This window comes from Mastigoproctus giganteus, chromosome 14, assembly GCF_048544385.1.
Source record: "Mastigoproctus giganteus isolate SK-2022 chromosome 14, ASM4854438v1, whole genome shotgun sequence".
Lineage (NCBI taxonomy): Eukaryota > Metazoa > Arthropoda > Arachnida > Uropygi > Thelyphonidae > Mastigoproctus > Mastigoproctus giganteus.
The window spans coordinates 73,087,901-73,107,651 of NC_143588.1; the positions used below are offsets into that span (position 1 = coordinate 73,087,901).

At 35.1% G+C, this 19,751-nt stretch overlaps 1 protein-coding gene across 2 annotated transcripts in view; it reads right to left on the bottom strand.

Moving 5' to 3' along the window:
- Window positions 1–593: 593 nt before the first annotated feature.
- LOC150075240 (synaptic vesicle glycoprotein 2C-like) overlaps window positions 594–19,751 on the bottom strand; it is a 212,684-nt gene continuing 193,526 nt past the window's right edge. For both annotated transcript variants that reach the window (XM_090388690.1, XM_090388691.1), the window contains exons 8-12: window positions 15,927–16,025; window positions 11,092–11,180; window positions 8,604–9,106; window positions 6,838–6,997; window positions 594–857 (exon numbers count right to left, since the gene is read on the bottom strand). In XM_090388690.1, the coding sequence (XP_090244816.1) occupies window positions 677–857; window positions 6,838–6,997; window positions 8,604–9,106; window positions 11,092–11,180; window positions 15,927–16,025 (1,032 nt within the window). In that variant the 3' untranslated portion in view covers window positions 594–676. The remainder of the gene's footprint in view (window positions 858–6,837; window positions 6,998–8,603; window positions 9,107–11,091; window positions 11,181–15,926; window positions 16,026–19,751) is intronic.

Below are 19,751 nucleotides of genomic sequence, written 5' to 3' on the forward strand. Positions count from 1 at the left end.
GACTAGAAAGAACCGAAGAAAGACATATAAATGGACTATAGTAGGTGTAGTGTGCGTTTTTATCATCAATTGCATTTATTTCCTGATTTGTGGAAGGCGTTTACCAATGCGGTCCTAAAGGATTTTTTTAAGGATAACTGATATAAAATGTTTCGTGATTATCAAATTACTTAAAAAGTCATTATTAGAAATGGAACTTTCAATACGTTAATAAAAGTTTATCTTCTGCATTTAGCTACACCTAAAATATCCACGAAATTACAAATGGTTTTTTTTTTTTTAATGTTTCTAATTGTGTTTGCGTAAAGCATTTTATCAAGTTTCAAAAGAATTGTGTTATGGTCAGTAAAAAGAAAAAATGTTTAATTTAATCATCCAATTGAAAAGCTAATACTAAGCATTTGCATTTGAAATGTCACGAAACACTATAGCATTGAGTAGATACGTTTATCAAAAGTGATTTTCTCCAAGAAAAAGTGAAAGTTCTCCAAAGTGTGAAAGAAATACAGCAAATGAGGTTTATTTATGAAGCTTTGAATATGAGTCCATCCTTGAAATCAGCAAGAAATTTTGTTCCACTATAGTGCTATGAAGCAATGATCAATAATAAAAAAATATCACAGGGTTAATTTTCCCCCGGCTGTAAACATCCTGCATGTGGAATATTATTAATATTTTACATTAGAAATTCTCTTGTTTCTGTTACTTTGAATGACGCTACTGCCCCTATAAGGAGCACTAATGCCGATGTAAAGATTGGGGCGGTTTTGCTGGTGGTGATAAGGTTTCCAAAGGTGAAATTTCCTAATATTGCAGCGAGTCGGCTAATAGCACTTAAAAATCCATAACTTGTGGTTCTGAAAGATGATCAAAATGAAATTCTAATTAAAAGAAATTATACAAAAAAGGTAAATTTTATATATCAATGATGACATAAAAAACAATTACTATACTTAAAAGCATTAGAAAGTGAATTGTTATATAAATAAGATCGACGTTGCTTTTAAATATTATTTTACAAATAATAATCAGTTTTCTTTTTTTTTTTTTATGTTAAATACAGGTATTCAGGCACGTCCAGGGCTGTAGCGAATTATGATAAGATGCTTTCGAGATAAACTTATATAATTGGGAAGGATATAATGTCTGCTATTAAAGTAAAGTGTCATATTAGGGCCGTCCGAAAACTAATTCATCTGCCAATGTGTATTATGTCCTTAAATCGAGTATATTCTCAAGTCAATTTGCCTGTTTTGCTGTTCGAAAAATCCGCCAGCATGAATAGAGTCCTCCAGATAAGGTGGACATTGTCATTACTCTCTGACACCGTGTGAAAAAGGCCAGGGTTTGATTCTGTCGCCAGCCGAAATTGAGAAATACTTCCAGTTAAAACGGTAGGAACTTTTATTGGCTTTTTTTTTTTTTTTTTTTTTCTCAAAACGAGGCCGAGTTAGTAAATCTTTGGGAAGTTGTCAAGTTGCCTGGTTTTAACTCCATGAAGACGTGGATTTTCGTCTCGCAAAACAAGCAAACAAAATATAAAGCCCAGTTTCACTTATTTACAGATAATATCTCTGCCCGTATCTCTATTCGTATCCTGAACAGCTCTATTCAGCCAATACTGTAGAAAACCATACCTGAACATCTCTATTCAGCCAATACCGTAGAAAACCATCCCTGAACAGCTCTATTCAGCCAATACCGTAGAAAACTATACCTGAACAGCTCTATTCAGCCAATACCATAGGAATTTTACCATAGAAAACCCAGTTTATTAATTTACAGACAGCATATCTCTATCCTTATTCTGAACAGCTCTGCTCAGCCAATAAACGAACGTATTGTTCAGATCCAGGAGAAAAAATGGAGTAGGCTAGTGTTTTATTGTTTTAATTTTTCATATTAAACCTCTTTTGTTTTTAAAAATTCGTATATATCTAAGATTTTATTGGGAACTGCTTTGTGTTTCTTTTTTGCTAGTGTTATATACAAAACGTGAATTGGAATGCATTTCTAACATTTTTTGATTACAGCATTAATATGGACCTGGATATGTTATCTCTTGCTTTTAATTTTGGAAACCAACCAGTCACATGCGGTGGACCTTAACAAAGCGTTAAAGACTTTAAACGATCTCAGTAAGCTAAATGCCGAAGAAATTTTTACGCTTAGTTAAGTGACTTATACAAGGATATATATATATATATATACAAGCATAGTTTAAATTGAGAGGGAATAACTGCAGATTAGACCTCCGAAAACTGATTCATTCAAAGAGTGATTAACTGTTAGACCTCTCACTTATTCTTGTGGAATTCAGAAGATTATACAGGGTGTTTCAAAAGTGATGGTCACTTTTGAAACACCCACATTTAAAGGTGAACTGTACAGGCTACAATATGCAAAAAAGTCTAGTAAACATGGGTCCTTAAGTGAATCATTTTCGAGATAGTGCACATTTCTAGTTGGGATCCAGCACTGATAAGGTGAACTGTACAGAGTTGGGATCCACCACTGACTTGTTTGTTTAGGTTATGCTCATTCTCTCCGTTTTTCCTCTCTCAATGCGCTGAGACGTAGCAGGCATACTAGTACTTGTCAAAGAATAGTCAACATGGAGAGAGGTTACAGCAATGAAGAGTAAGCCGACATGCACTTCATGTATGGTAAAGCCAACGACAGTGCACTGTATTATCTTATGTTTAATAAAACCACCCTTAGCAAAGGATTCACAGCTTTTAGCTAAACTAGTGCTCCAATGGTCAGTGGCAGATCTTATCAGAAAATGTGCATTATCTCGAAAACGGTTCATTTGCGGCCCGATGTTCACTGGGACTTTTTTGGTTATTTTAGTTTGTACTTTTCACCTTTAAATTATTGACCATCATTTTTGAAACACCCTGTATTGTGTTTATAAATTGAGCGTATTCTGTGGTCGATTTGCCTGTTTGCTGGACGAAAAACTTGAGTTTCTGGGAATAAAAACATGCAATCCTAGCCCGAAATCGACTAACTCGGTCACATTGTAAGAAAAGCCCATAAAAATTCCTCGAGTAATTAATGGGGTTCGAATCCAGCCATTTTCACCTGGTGCGGGGAATACAGTGATTATATCCACTGCGTTACCTACGAAGGCTCTATTGGGTAGAACTGCTACATAAGTTGTTTTCACGTAAATTGTCACAAACGCCCCTACAGCTCTGGACTCTCTGTCAGCGTCTGCAAATGACGTTTCGGTGATCTCTGCAAGTGACTGGCCGACTTCCATCCTTTCTGTCGTTCACTATTTCACAGCAACAGATAAATTTCTCTTCCGAGACATCCTCGAGTTAAGTGACTATGGACTGTTTCAGTATCAGTCATTTATCGTAAAGCAGTCTGTAAAAACATGCTTCTTCTACGCAATCTAGTTTTTGCATAAGAAAGAAGCAATTAATACATTTTTGTTAAGAAAGATATTATTATTTTTGTTGACTGTGAAGATATCAATTTTCTGTCTAGAAAATGCTCGGGTTCGAATTCCGTCAATGTCACAAGGAATTTTTATCCTTTTTTTTTTTTTTTTTCCACAATGAGGTTGATTTAATCGGTCTCAGGAAAGAGTCGTATAAAGTTTTCCTCCCGAAAACTCAGGTTTTTCATACATTAGTTACTTTGGAGCTTCCCCCCCCCCCCATACACACACCCAAAGGAACTTTGTGGCTGTTCATCCCATTAGAGCTTTCGCAGACAACACAATGGATATAATCACTGTATTCCCTTCACCAGGTGGGAAATGGCTAGGTTCGAATCCCATTAATGAGGCGAAGAATTTTTATGGGCTTTTCTTACAATCTGACAGAGTTAGTCGATCTCGGGCTAGGTCTACATGTTTTAATTCCCAGAAACTCAAGTTTTTCGTCCAGCAAACAGGCAAAATCTTCCCCTGAGTAGCAGAGATAAGCCACAACTTATCTCTGAAATAACACTGCCCATAAGCGAACCTAAGAGAAAATTAACACAAAAGGTTTTGGAGAGCCAAAGGAACAACTTGATCAGAGCATCCACCATTCAATTTCCCGATTTTTTCTCTTAGGTGTCAGTGTCTGTTTATGGGCAGTGCAGGGTTGGGCTTTCCTTGCGATATTTCAGGCAGCATATGAGCCTTATCTTTGTAGGTTCCCTTGCCCTCGTGCTTCCCTGGGTAACTACTGGCTCTTATTTATTAATTTTGATTTTATTTTTACAGTTTTAAATATTATAGTTTTAATTTAATCGGCTCGTTGCACTTAGCAGATGGAGCCTCTGAAGTATTAATTTTTTGTTGCATCTGTTTAATATGAGACAGTATTATTATTATTATTATTATTACAATTATAAAACACTCAGAAATAAAGTGACAGGTATGATAAAAAAGCAAAAAAACACTTATTACAATCATCTTTTCATGGATAAGCAGATAACACAAAAGGATAAATGGAGCATTATAAATAACATGTTAAGTACAAGGAAGAAAAGGTCAAGGGGAAACCAAATTAAAACACTAGTAGAACAGATTTCTGGTGCAAACAAACAATATGAGGCTGCAAATAGGTTTGCCAAAGCTGTATTAGATCTCAACAGATATTTAATACATTATTGCCAAAATTCCTTTACTCAACAAGATAGGCTTCCTCAGATAATGAACTCTTGTGTAGTCTTAGCTCCACATTATACTGAGATTCTTAAAATTATAGAACAATTAAAGAACAAGAAATCTTATGGACTGGACTGTATTACAGTAACCGAGGTAAAGAGAAACAAAGAACAGTTCTCTGTTCTCTTGGGAGAGCTAATAGCACGGATGTTAGAGTCGGGAAGCTATCCTACAAACTTACTGTCATTTAAGATAATTCCTATATATAAAAAGGGACCACCAGATGACTTTTGCAACTACAGACCAATAACAATACAGTCAGTTTTAAATAAGATAATAGAAAATTATATATTTTCCCATATAAGCAAATATTTACATCAATATGGACTGTTAAACAACTCTCTATTCTCATATCAGAAGGGCAAGAGCACACAGACATTATTAGAGAACTTAATAGACTCTCTAAACTTACATTTAAACAACAATAACTGCATATTGATTTTATTTATAGATTTGACCAAAGCATATGACCTAATTGATATCCCAATATTGCAACAGAAATTACTGAAATATGGTATAAGGGGAAGACTCAATCAACTACTAGCAAATTATTTAACCAAGAGAAAAATAACAGTAGAAGTAGAAAATACAAAGGGGAAATCTTATAATGTAAAGAGAGGAGTACCTCAGGGCACTCATGCTGGGCCAATCATGTTCAACATCTATATAAATGACATATTCGAAGTAATTAAGAACTCTATAAAAATTTATGCAGATGATATAATCTTATATACAATAGGAAAGGACCTAACAAAAATGGCGAATGATTTACAACAGGATGCAATACATTTACAATCTTGGCTGCACGATAATAAATTAGCACTCAGCTTTGAAAAAACTAAATTTTTGGTAATAAGGCCTCCTCATCAAACCTTGGACATTCAACCCTCTATCAAATTGCACAAACATGATTGCCTACATGAACAGAATTTCCAGAATTGCGAATGTCTAACTGTGGAAGAAGTCTCAAATCATTGTTACCTTGGGTTATGGATCGACTACAGTCTAAGTTGGATAATGCATATAACAAACTTGTACAAAAAAATTAGATTTTATGTGTACTTTTTCTACTACATTAAGAATAAGTTAAATCTTAGAACAAAAGTAACCTTATATTATGCATTAGTGGACTCCCAACTCAATTATTTAGTAAATATATGGGCACGAGCAAATAAAACAGAAATAAGGGCAATAGACAACTTAATGAATAGGATTCTGAAACTTTTAATGGGGACAAACTCTTGGAATGACCTGAATAAGAGAAGGCAATTTTTGTTGAAACATAAAATATTGTATCCAATTCAAAAACTGAAGTTAAATCTATTCTTAAAAAAATCTTAACACTATTTTTGAAGAGTCGAATCTGCAAAGAAATGTCTCACATAATTTAAGGAACCCAAAAGCAGTTACTTTGCCTCACCCTAGGATACTAAATAGATTTGGAGATAGGCACACAATGAATATAATAAACAACTTGTTGGCTAGCATTGATTTCAGGCTCAGGAGGAGTTATCCCATCTCCAAATTAAAATTCCTAATAAGAAAATTCTTGATACTCAATGACACAGTAGATTAGAATTGATATGCAGATCAACTACCTCTGTTTACAGTGTGGAATATGCTATGTGTAATGACTTCATAGTCTTTTCTGTAAGATAACAAATTTGTACAAAACTTGTAAAGGAAGAACTACAACTTGTCAAGAAATTTACTTTTCTTAACAAGTTCATTTATTGTAAACGAATTCTCTTGATAAATAAAATTGTATTGTATTGTATTGTATTATTATTATTATTATATGTCGCAAGGAAGCTTGAGGCTTATGCTGCAACAGCCAAAAAAAAAAAAAAAAAAAACATTCCTTGAGTTACCCTGAGAGAGAGAGCCAAAAGTAGAAGGAAAAGTAGAAGAAAGAACAAATGATGATACCCAGCTCAGTATTAATTGATTATACCACGCTTAATTTATATTTTAATTTAATCAAATTACATCGTATATTATTTATTTAATAAAGGCATTTTGTTCACTAAATTCTTGTAATATTCCTTTCATATGTTTTCCATAACAATCATAATGTGGTAAGAAGTTATTCCCGCTCTTTATTAAAGTGACATATTTTGAGTAAAAATATAATTACAGTAGTGATAAAAAAAATGTCTTACCTAACAGTAACAGGATATGTTTCAGTTGTGATGACATCTAAAGCATTCCAGCCTGCTACTGCAACAAAATTAAAGATTGCTTCGAACGCTATCACTGAAGTACGACTCTGTACCATCCAAAGAAATAAAGTGCTTACACTTGCCATGAAAAATGAGACACCTAAAATATAAACAAATTAAACTTACCAATTGTACTAAATTAACTAGCTTGCCATCTTTGTTCAACAAGATGGAGTGTCATTTTTAATGCGTACAGATTGAAAATTAAGTACTTCGTAACGGCAATCAATTTTAAAGTACTGCACTACTTAGAGTTCAAAACTAGTCATAAACTTTCACTATACAGGGTGTTTCAGTTAAACGTTTCAGAACTTCTAAGAGGGGTAGGGTACATCCTGACATCTCGAAATCATATAGCAATGTGGGGTCGGAAATGCTTTCCTGAAGCGGTGTTGTACACAGAAGCACCATAAAAAGAAAAGAGACCGTAAGTGAGAAATCGTTTTAATAATACATGAAAAGAAGCAAAAGGTACATGGATTAAAGTAAGTGTTCGAAGTTTCTTCCACGGGCTACAATGCACGCCTCACATCTCCGACGCATGGACATCCGAACATTCTGGAATATTCCAGGCGAATTTCGAATTTCTTCGGCAGCTACTGCGATTCTTGCAACCAGCTCCTCAGCATTGTCAACAGGGGTGTCATAAACTAGCGATTTCATATGACCCCAGAAATAAAAATCAAGACATGATAGGTCGGGTGACCGAGCAGGCCAACGCACGGGACCACCACGTCCGATCCACTGTTGACCAAATGTGACATCCAGGTAGTTACGAACATCTCCGCTATAATGGGCAGGGGCTCCATCGTGTTGGAACCACATTGTCTGTTGCGTCGATGCAGAAATCTGTTCATCTCTCAAAAGTTGTGGCAATACTTGCTGCAGAAAGATCAAGTAGATAGGTCCGGTTAGATGACACGGTAACAGGTAAGGTCCGATGAGGTGATCTCCCATAATACCGGCCCATACAATGACCGAAAATCGAATCTGTGCTGCACGACGTCGTATTGCATGCAGGTTCTCGACCGCCCAGATTTGGTCGTTATGCGTGTTGAAAATTCCTTCCCTTGTGAAGGATGCCTCATCGGAAAACAACACTTCAGCAGGAAAAAGGGGATTTGTAGCACATTTTCCAAGGTACCACTGTGCGAAAGCAATACGAGGTTGAAGAAACTTCGAACACTTACTTTAATCCATGTACCTTTTGCTTCTTTTCATGTATTATTAAAACGATTTCTCACTTACGGTCTCTTTTCTTTTTATGGTGCTTCTGTGTACAAGACCGCTTCAGGAAAGCATTTCCGCCCCCACATTGCTATATGATTTCGAGTTGTCAGGATGTACCCTACCCCTCTTAGAAGTTCTGAAACGTTTAACTGAAACACCCTGTATACATAGTATTGTACACACTATGAAAACTGTACTGTTTTCATGTAGTTTATTTTAGACTTGGAATTATAAACTGAACTATATTCTGGTTTCAAGTAGATATTACAGATAGAAAACAGTTTATTTTCCAACCCTGTTTTGTGAATTGTAATGTAGTTCATAATTTTGTCACTAAAGAACAACTTGGAAACTCAAAAACAATTCGAATGAGAAAAATTTCACTGCTTTATGTAATCATCAGCTCATAAAATTAATGACATTACTTTTGCACACTTTTGTATTAAGATACCAATAACTCTTTTGCAGATACATACCCATAGTTTTAACACGACCAACGTGATCCAGGATGAAAGATGATATCACTGTACCTGGTATTATTGCAAGCTGGGCTATGAGATTCTCCAGAAAGAGTTCGGACAGTTTGAAATTGATATCAAAGTCAATATCACATCCTCCTTTTGTGCTCAAAAAATTACAGTTGGTTAATTTGCATCGCTCAAATTTGTATTCATGAAAGTCAGTATCAAGGAAGGTGACATGATAAAAATTTGATTCGCTGAAGAAGGTTCTACTAGATCTGACGTCGCTGAACGTGCAGTTGGTGAAAGTGCAATTATGAAAGGAGCAGTGGTTTAACAACATACGCCAGAATTTCACATGAGTAAACATACTGTTGTAGAAGTGAGTATTCTCCAGGCTGCTGTTGTAGGTTGTATCACGTATATGGAGACTGACTTTCTTTACCGCTCTGCTGTTGTAGTGATCGTTGTCCAGTCGATTGGCATATTCTGGAAACCAAATAGATAACCCGTAGAACCTGTAAAATAATTGAGGAGATTTTAGGTTACAGTCTACAGTTTTCAATATTTATAAGCAAGGGCAAGACAGAGAGAACAAGAACCAGTGCTCACCAAAATCAAAATGTAATTCTAAAATGTTTAATTTTAAATATTAGCAACAACCTTTTCACATTTCAGTAAATGGATGTTTTAAAATCGGAATATATTAATTACATATTTAAAAATATATATAGGGATATATTAAAGGCTGTTTCGACTTTATGAAAGCTATACGCATTCGAAAATTTTATGCACAATTTGAAATCTATACTCAGCCTTGGGAATCACTGTCTTGAGAATCACTTTGCTTCTTCTAGTGCCAAAAATTGAATTTTAGTCTTGGAGGCTTGGGCGTTATCATATTATCGCAGAAGGCATCGTATCAACGAATCATCCTAAATTGATAATATCGTTTTAATACGAATAGCATTATCAAAAAAAGGTGAATCCACTATTTATTTAAAATTCGAGGCCATCTGTGAGAGCTGTTTCGAAACATATTGGTTTTTCATTAGGCGACACATGGCCTCTATTAACAAACTTATGGCTCTCGTGGGTAGCACAATTTTATGGGTCTTTTTCACAACGTGGCTGAGTTAGTCAACCTCAGGCTAGGGTATCATGGTTTTTTCTTCCTGGAAACTCGGGTTTTTCGTCCAGCAAACAGCAAAGCAGGGGCTCACATCTGGTGTGTATGGGCTTGGCACACCCAGGGTCCTGAGCTGGATATCATCATTCTTCTCTTTTTTGCTGATTCCCTTCTATTTTTGTCTCTCACACTCTTTCTCTCTCAGGGTAACTTGGAAATTTTTTTTTGGCTGGTGCAGCATAAGCCTTAGGCTTCCTTGCACCATATAGCTAATAATGATAATAATAAGAACACACGCAATTTACAGACATTATGTGCGGCGCAATATGGTCTAAGCTGCTGATCCGCCTAAAACCCTACAACAAGCAGCAAACTTATGTCAAACTAGTGAATAATGAATAATAAGGTTGTTGTTGTTGTTGTTGTTGTTGGGTTTTATGCGCGTCAGCAACTCAGCCATGTTGCGCCATGCCATATATAATATAAACTGCGTGTGTTCTGTGGTCGAGTTACTGTTTTCTGGACGAAAAATCCGAGCTTCCGGGGAGAGGGGGACACATCAAGCTACTCTCGCCTGAGACTAATTAACTCAGCCACATTGTGAAAAAGACTGTATGCAAATCTATGTGAGAAGCTAAGCGGTGAACGGAAGAAAAACTTCCAATTAAACATATAACAAAATTACATAGTAATCCGTACAATTTTCGAATTATTTCAACGTCTACGTTGTAATATAGCTCAGCAACTTTTATCACTTTTCTGTGTAGAGCAAACCGGGGATCATTATTAAGAGTTAAAGGTACGCAAAACTTTTGATATATGTATAATTCAGTGTTTCTCCATAAGACTACCTGAATACTTTCAGGAAAATTTATACCTAAAATGAGAATTTATACATAAAATCAAATGGATAGACGAAATACAAAAACGAATAGTTGTATGACTATTCATTTTTGTATTTAGCAATTAGGTTCATTCCCTAACTGTGAAATGTTTTTATGTTTATACTAACGCTAATCTTACCTGAACATTTCTTGTTGCCTTTTATCCAAAGTGAGAGTACAGACCTCGCTAATATATCTGGTTACATTTTCACTTTATTTTTATGATACGTTAAATGTACGGTTTAGCAATTTGTTCCATTTCTTGGTTGGAACAAATAAAATAAAATAAAACCAGTCAAAAGAAATATCCATGCTAAAGAAGTGCGTGTAAGAAGAACTTATAAAAAAATAAAAGTTGTTGTTTTAATGGACTGAACAATAAACTTCCACATGAACGCCGCAAGGAATTTTTTGTTACATGCTAAATCTAAAAAATAAAAATAAATAAATATATATATATATATATATATATATATATATATATACATACCCAAATGAGGTTGATGTCCAGATTAATAAAAGACACACAGTGATTTTCCTATAAGGTGGGCCAAATATTTGAGAAAATGATTCCCAAAACTGAAAGGAAAAATAGGTTACTGTATAATAATTATAATGGTAAAATCATCTTATAGTTTTTTGATTGAAACAGTTTATTGATAGTGAACTAACAAAGGGAACATAAATGTTATCACACTGCACACCGATTTAATTTTAAAAAATGACAAACATGCAATTTAAGAGGATTTTTTCCCTTTTATTAAACTGAATAAATTTATGTCACACCGGGTGGAAAATACCTGAGTTCGAATGTCGACAATGCGCGAGGAATTTTTGTGGGTATTTTTCACAGTTTGGCTGAGTTAGTCGATCTCAGGAGAGGGTAGCATAATTTTTTTCCCGGAAAATCTGGTTTTTTTTCAGCAAACAGCAAACTGACCACAGAACACAAGCAATTTACAGACATATTATATACGGCGCAATATGGCCTGCATTGCTGATGAGCCTAAAAACCCCACAACAAGCATAATTTTTTCAAGCAACGACTTTCATTCAGGTGAAGCTCATACTATGCCACAGAAGAAAATGTTATCGTGGCGGACAACATCATCAGAGTGGATCTGTGTATGACAGTTGGGAATTTGGCCGGGGGTGGCTGGATGTCAGTCATGGGTATGCTTATACCAGCATACGTGAATTTTATGTTTCTGAAAGACTGAAAACTGATCTGGCAGAACGATGATTCCACACGGACGATGAAAAGTAGAGCCATCAAACAATGTTGTCAATGGCAACCAAAATATTTTTCTGGTCAAGGTATAGGTATAATAATCTGGTGTATAACTACAATACCATATAACTTATTCCATTTGGAATAAGTGTCTAAAGTTTTTTTTGAAAATGAAAACCAATTATTGGTAAAAAGTGATCTTTTTTATTTGACTCAATCTCGTAAACCAAAATTGTTATTAAACATTTCCGTTGAGTAGTTTTCAGAGTGATTACTTAATAAACTCATAAATAATACCATTTTTATTCATTATGGTTCATTTAGTTCTGCTATATGTCGCTTCTTATAAATAATTATGCTCTATGTATATATAATAATACTATTTGTAAAATAATAAGAGTTTTACCTCAATATATAATGCTCAATATTGAGCATTACAGCTCTGATTCATACTATATAATAATAATATATAATATATTAAGAATATATTATAATAAAAATAGTTGCACTTCGTGTAATTTGCACGATAATTTCTCTATTTATTTATTTATTCTTGCTTATTTCAAAATTCTAAATACAACGTACATAGCTTTTTTTTTTTTTTTTTGTTTATGGCAAAGTGCCGTTTTTTTATGGTGGCGCTATTAATTCCAAAATTATTGCTTTGATCGTTTGCTTTTGTGATGTTGAGACGCGCAAATTCGTTTATTATGATGAAGAAAGTGGTTTATAAGTATTCTGTGGAACATTGTGTTTGCAGTGTATTATCAGAATGTATAGCGATATTCATATTCTGTGCCTTTTTGTCTGTGCCATTAATTTCACGTGAATGCAGTTAACAAATACTGTGGTTGAACCTGCAAAGGTACGGTATTTTTTCATTAGTGTTTAAAAATGTTAAAGTTAAAAAGACTTTGATTTTCAATATTACTGTGCAACTGGAAACTTTTTGTAAACTTCAATGTTTTGTTAAAAGAACCAATGCGGACTAAAAACCAGAATTGGAATTCAAAACAATAAGTAGTGTGATAGATGAATGGGAATTAGTAGATTGAAAATGTTTAGATAACTATGCAAAATTGCTGTGATAATTGGTCTAATACTCTAATTGTTAATATAACCTAATATTAGGGAAGTTATGCAACTAAACTGAGTTAAATAAATGCATATATAAAACTGCATTAGTATACATTTGTTCCCAACTTAACAAAATAATAATATGCATTTAAGGCATAGTGTATTTATGTATTAGGCAGCAAACAGCAATAGTCTCCATTTTTAACTGAGTAAGACAAGTTACTGTTCCTTGTGTCAAAGTCGTATTATGCGAAGTTGAAACAGTAATGAGAATAAAAAATAAAAGTAAAGACCACTTATGAAAATTTCCTTTTTTTTTAATTGCTAAACAATTCAACTTTTTCCTCTTCGTATTATGCAACAATAATATGACTGTGGGTGCTTTCATTTTAATGCCTCCCTATTTCCTGCGCGATAAGGCATCTTATAAAAGTAGAAATTACAATAATTTCTACTTTTTCCACGGGGCGTAAGTGGGGCAACGTTGGGCCCCAATTGGGGTTTAGCGGCTAAACGACCAGAAGAACAACGGTACATGACATTAAACGATCCAAGACCCACACACTTTTAAATCTCTGGCATTTACAGCGTACTGTAACACACCACAATGTAAACTACGCGGAGATGGGGGAACCCCTGGTGCCGCTTGACCCTAAACACACTTACACTTACACTTACTCAACCTTAGCGAGGAGTCTCCCCCCAGCCAGGAGGCACAAACGAAGCTAGAAAGATGGGCACAGAAGACACTCAATGGTAGACACTACAGTGATCTTCATCAAGATCACATAGATAAAATTGCTTCCAATGCATGGCTCACGAGCGGGACGCACCTCCCCATTCATGCTCGCCATCCAAGATCAGGTAATCAACACCACGAACTATAGAAAATATATCGCCAAGGAGCCCGGAGTGTCCGATGACACATGTCGACGATGCCACCTGGCCTCGGAAACGATCCAACACACCACCGCGGGATGCAAAGTGATCACCCAGACTGAGTACACTCATAGACACGACCAGGTAGCCAGGATAATACATCAGAAGCTAGCAAGGAAATACCAGTTGATCAAAGAAAGTGTACCGTACTAAAGTACGAACCCCAGGCAGCACTAGAGACCCCAATCCACAAGCTGTACTGGGACCACGCCATAATAACGGATAGGACAATCCCGCACATCAGACCGGATATAACTCTTGTGGACAAGATGGAAAAGGGTACCTATCTGATTGACATAGCGGTACCCAACACTGGCAACCTGCAGAAAACCCATGGGGAAAAAATCAGAAAGTACACGAACATAAGACAAGAGATCAAAGAGATGTGGCATATGCAACAAGTAACGACCATCCCGATCATCGTGTCAACCACAGGTATGGTGCCAAAGAGCGTACATAACAACCTAGCAAAAATAGGTCTCCCAGAGAACACCTACAAGGAACTCCAGAAAGTCGCAGTCCTGAACACCTGTAGGACAGTCAGAGAGTTCCTCGACCAACAGTAACACCAGACATAACAACAACCACCCTGCGTACTTTTAGCAATACCTGTCACGAGGTGGAACCCCAATCAGGGAGAAATAATATAAGAGCAATATTAATAATAATAACATACTGTTCATACAATGTTGTTAACTTTCATCCCGTGGCAATATCATTTATTTTAGAAACCCCAACTCCTTTGGTCAGTAATTTCGATGGAATGGTGATATTTTTTACTAGAACGAGGAGCTTCCAAGGAGTTATGTCGACGTTAGCATATAATAGTGATCGGGGACGGCGTTCCTCTTAGTCGTTTTAGCCATCTTAAGATCCAATATTTGATGCCAAATATCTTTTCTTGGTGATATGCCAGTGCAGAGGAAGAGATCTCTGAAGCATGTATGGGATGGGTGTGAGATATTTTTATATTGGCATATTAGGGACACTTGGCAGTCTATTAACTCCTGCTGGATTGCCCAAAATGCCGCATGTTTTTCTTCTCTTTTGTCGTAAATTCTTCTAAAAAGTGAAGTTACCATCTCTCAAGTTAGGCCAAGTATGGGACGAGATATTTTGTACTATATTGCCATTGATGAATTCTTGCATATTGTTTAATAGTGCCTCTTTATGTAAGTCATCTGTGCAGTTTTTTCATATCAAAAGAAATTATATCAGTCTGCGATTTGTTGCTTATAGTTTGTTCTATTCTGAAGAGAGTATCCAAAAGACTGGAAGTTGTGGATCTGTGTTGGAGAGGCCGATTGGAAAAGCAGTGGTTGATTATTGCAGGATGGATGAGTTTTCGAAAATCTTCAGTAAGTTGCATCCTATAGAAATTGGGCTCAATTCTGCCCAATTTCTATAGGATAATTTTGGATGAATTTATTATATAAATTCATTATTATAGAGGTGGAAACTAACCAATAAAGTTTTACGAAAGAGAAATCGGCAGAGAATGCTATATAAGACTTGATTAATTATTGTAACACTTCTGTTTCAATTATTCGCAATGTATGTATTCGCAATATTCATAGATTTTGAGGGAGCCTTTGATTCATTATGGTGGGAGAATGTACTGAACTCTTAATTAAGATGAATTGTAGTCAGCAATTGTACGAGGTTATTCGCAGCTGTTTTAATAACAGGAAAATCATTTTTAAAGCTCAGCATTTAACACATAGCACGACAGTAACAGAGGGAGGCCCCAAGGGTCAGTTTTGAGGCCTCTGTTTTGGATAAGTGGCTCTCGAGACTTTGAATGCTGTTATTGAATAGCTTATGCAGGTGATTTGGTCATTTGCATTTCTGAGCGTTCCAGAACTATACTGGAATAAAGAGCAAATCATGCTCTTTTAACTAATATTTAACTTTAATTATATAATTAAAATAAAAAAAAATCACAGTTCCTTTTAATTAAAACTGACTTTCTTGGTGTTTATTTTAATCTGCACAAAACGAATGTGGTGATAAAAATGAAGAAATTTCTTTTGTTTAAGAATAATCTGCTTAATTAAAAATCATCAGAATTAACGTACCATTTCAATGGACATAAGGATATCCATACAGAAACCTCTATTTGATGGCACAGGAATTGTGTGAATAGGCCTTTTGCTTGGAAGTTCCATTTCTGTTACCTGTTCAGGAATATGATGAATATAGGATCAGAATAATATTAAAATGAGATATTTTCAAGTAGAAAATCATATTCAGAATATTAAAATGAGATATTTTCAAATAGGAAATAATATGAAGACTCAACTCCATGAATGAATAAATTGTCAATATATTTAGAAGTGATGAGTAAGTATGTGAATGGCGACTACTTTTTATGAGGAAATATGCACATTTCAAAGAATAAATTCATTCTGCCTAGTAAATTACTTTATTTTTGTCCCTCATCTTAAATTCAAAACGTAATGTGTTTTAGAGAGATGATTGTACCTCATGGAAACTACTGATTGATGAAATAACCTTTTTTGATGTCTCCAAATCGGAATTTAATATTAAATTTCACATCATCGCCCACTTTTTAAAATCTCTGCCTTCTGAAAAATATATTGAAGCCAGTAAAAATCGAACTTCAGTTACCTGATAGAAATATGAAAAATCCGTAGCTAGTGATTAAAATTCGTCTTTCCCTGCCTATTGCATAGCAGTCTTTCATGAAGAAACTGCCCCACTTGTCGGGAGATCGATACAAATCTCTTAGTTTATTAGAAAGATTTTTGGAAACATCTGTCGATTGTGACTATTTTACGACGCATATGGTCCTTGAACGTTGGTTGCTTTAGGAAAATCAGGAATAACTGACATAAATGATATATTAATTGCACCAGTTTCTTATTCAAAAAGAATTTGGAAACTCTTAACTTCTTGGCGTCATTCTTATGGCTGGAGATGCAGAAAGATCATATAGTGATCGAGAAGTTTGTCATTTTTATGTGACCTGTATATTCGTTCTAGAATTGACTCGTTTTAATATTTAGAGAGCAGAAAAATGGGAAAGAAAGAAAATCAGTCATGATTACTATTTTAGTCAATGCAATCTGTTGGAAAACAATTTATTATGAAAGATCTATAATGAAATAAGCGCCAGATTAAATATTGTAGGAAATTTCAGAATTTAGAATATAGTAGACTCTTGATTATCCGGTACTAGGATCTCAGTCTGCACCAAACTAAGTCAGTACAAGTCGGATAATAGACAGAAATATATTTGGAATCCGTTTGGGTGTTGTTTACATTTGGTAATGTTCCTGTGGGCATGAACTTAATTTTAACATTTGTTCTCCAAGTTTATTTATTTTTATTTGTGTCGTTGTGCTTCCATCATTTGGGTAGTAGTAATCCAATAATAACGTACCATTTGGATAGTGCCAAACCCAAGGTATTCGATAAGGAAAACGACTTAGGATACACACACGCTATACTGTATACAGTATATATTCTAACTGAATTTTGTTCTTTTATTTTTCTTCTCGAAGACTAAAACGTCAGCATTCGCTGGACTTTGTGTAGTGCTTAATGTTTATTCAGTGTGAATGCAGTCGCCAGTGATTAAGTAAACTCAATAGAAGTGTCGTCGCTGGACGTCTCCTTCATTCAAGACAATCCTACTGACATTTGTCACACATACATCAGATTTACTTAATGTTCGTTATCCCGAACAGAACAGATTGTAAATGAGCATTTTAGTCAAAAAAATAAAAAATAACATACTTTGAATAACACTTCTTTTGAATTTCGGAAACATCGTGGAAAATATACCGATCTCTAAAACTAAATTTTTTAACTAAACATATTTATATATTTAACACAGTAATACTTTTATAGGAGTCGTGTAATGCAGCACTAGGGTACAAAAAAAAAAAAAAACAACTTTATTTGGAATTATTCTGTAGGTATTGAACTGAGCGTATTGGTTTTCGAGGTGGAAACGGAATTTGGGAATGTAGCAGAACACAAGCACAAAACTGACGGTAAATACGAAACTTGAGTTTAAATCTTCAATTCACTGGATAGGAATGGTGCGCATCTTATTGATTAGGCTGCGCTTATTGCTGACCTTGCTACAGCTAGCTCAGCGCTTCTTATATGGCGACACTTTACATCGAAGAAATGATTACTTTTCTGTTCCAAAAATGCTATTTTCATGAGATTTTGTAGTCAATATTATCTATGGTCAATGCGATTTTCATGCTGTTTTGGTGAGCCAACTCGTAAAACTACGTGAAATGAAAATAATTTCTGTTGTTTCCACTTAGCCCTAAGTTTTACTATGCGATTATGTACGCTTCTTTTGCTGCTAATGACATTCTTTGAGTGAAATGTCGCATTACTTTATACATACATAATGGTAAAAGGAAAACTTCTGTATATTACGGTGTATGCCACAGGTAACTGGATTCGGCAGACGTTTTGCTTGTGATCAAACCAATTTTTGGTGGCGTATATTTCGAAATGGTAATAAATATGAGTATAGAGTGAAACTGAAAATGATATTGCGATTTATCTTAGAGCGTTTTTTTTTTTTTTTTTTTTTTTTAATATAGCCTTACCGTCAAACTGAATGGACATTTGATGAAACATTTGTGCTGTTTATTATTATTGTTATATTTATTCTTTACGCCACAAGGATGCATAGAATTATGATGCCTGTTTTATTTGAGTTGAATCATTGTTTTTATCGATTAATTATAATTATAGTTTTATGCAATTGAATTTTCGGTTAATCTTCTCAGTACAAGGTTCTCACTTATGGTTCTTCAGCAATGAGTTATAGGTACGTCTAGCTCTGCCCACTGCTTCGCAGTGATTGGAAGATCCAATTCTGGGAGGAAAATCGCTTCCGGATTTTAAACCAGCGCCAAAAATGGATAATCGGGAAAATTTTTGCAGTGGTTTTAAATTATGAAACAAAATTTCTGACAGGAATAGATAGCAAAAACGGCATTCACTCTAACCAAAAATCATGGTGATTAATAGCCAATCACCGTTAAGAAGTGGGAGGTTTGTTTGGTTTTTAGGAGCATTAGCAACTAAGGCCATATTTCTCCGGGATATGCGGTGGTCATTCCCTGACTTTTCCGCATCCTCCGTATTTGGTGGTGACGGGCTCGAACCCCGGTCTAATCAAGAAGCGTGTGCTACGCACTCCTGCTACTTCCCACCTGGCTACGGAGATGCCGTGAAGTGGGAGGAACTAGACCTGACTCATCGTTGCAATGATCCATGGGTAAATTCTCTGTGGAATCTAGATTTTTATACTGTAATGACCACTCTGATACCATGTGAATATTAAGGTAATTTATTTAGCTATTAACAAAATCACTATACATTAAGGTAACATTTCAGGAACCTTTCCAAAATCCATGCTCAGGCCTAGAGCCGCGCCAACTCAGTGGTGCAAATGGTGTACCACACTAGGGCGGTAATGACTAAGGTGTGGCAGACACTAAGAGGCGATAAAGACCAATTTTCTGTAAACACTAAAAGAGATGGCAGACTAAGGAGACTAAAAGTTCAATGTATTGAAGAATGTGTTTTGTTGTATTTTATATTAACAAATAATGAATTTTAAATTTAAAACTTTTTTTTTTTTCAATGTCTCAGACATCTGACGGAGGGAAACAACTCTCTGGTTATGAATACAGAAAAGGGAAAAAAATGACGAGCCACCAAATAACAGTTTTAATTTTTTACAATGTTTTAGCGAGCTAAGTAAAATGTCAAAAGATGAAATTTTAAAACATTGTTCAGATTTACAATTACAGTTATCAGAGGCCAGCAATGAGGGATGTCCAAAAGATATTGTTGCCATTGACCTTGCAAATGAAATACAAATTTTCAAAATTTTATGT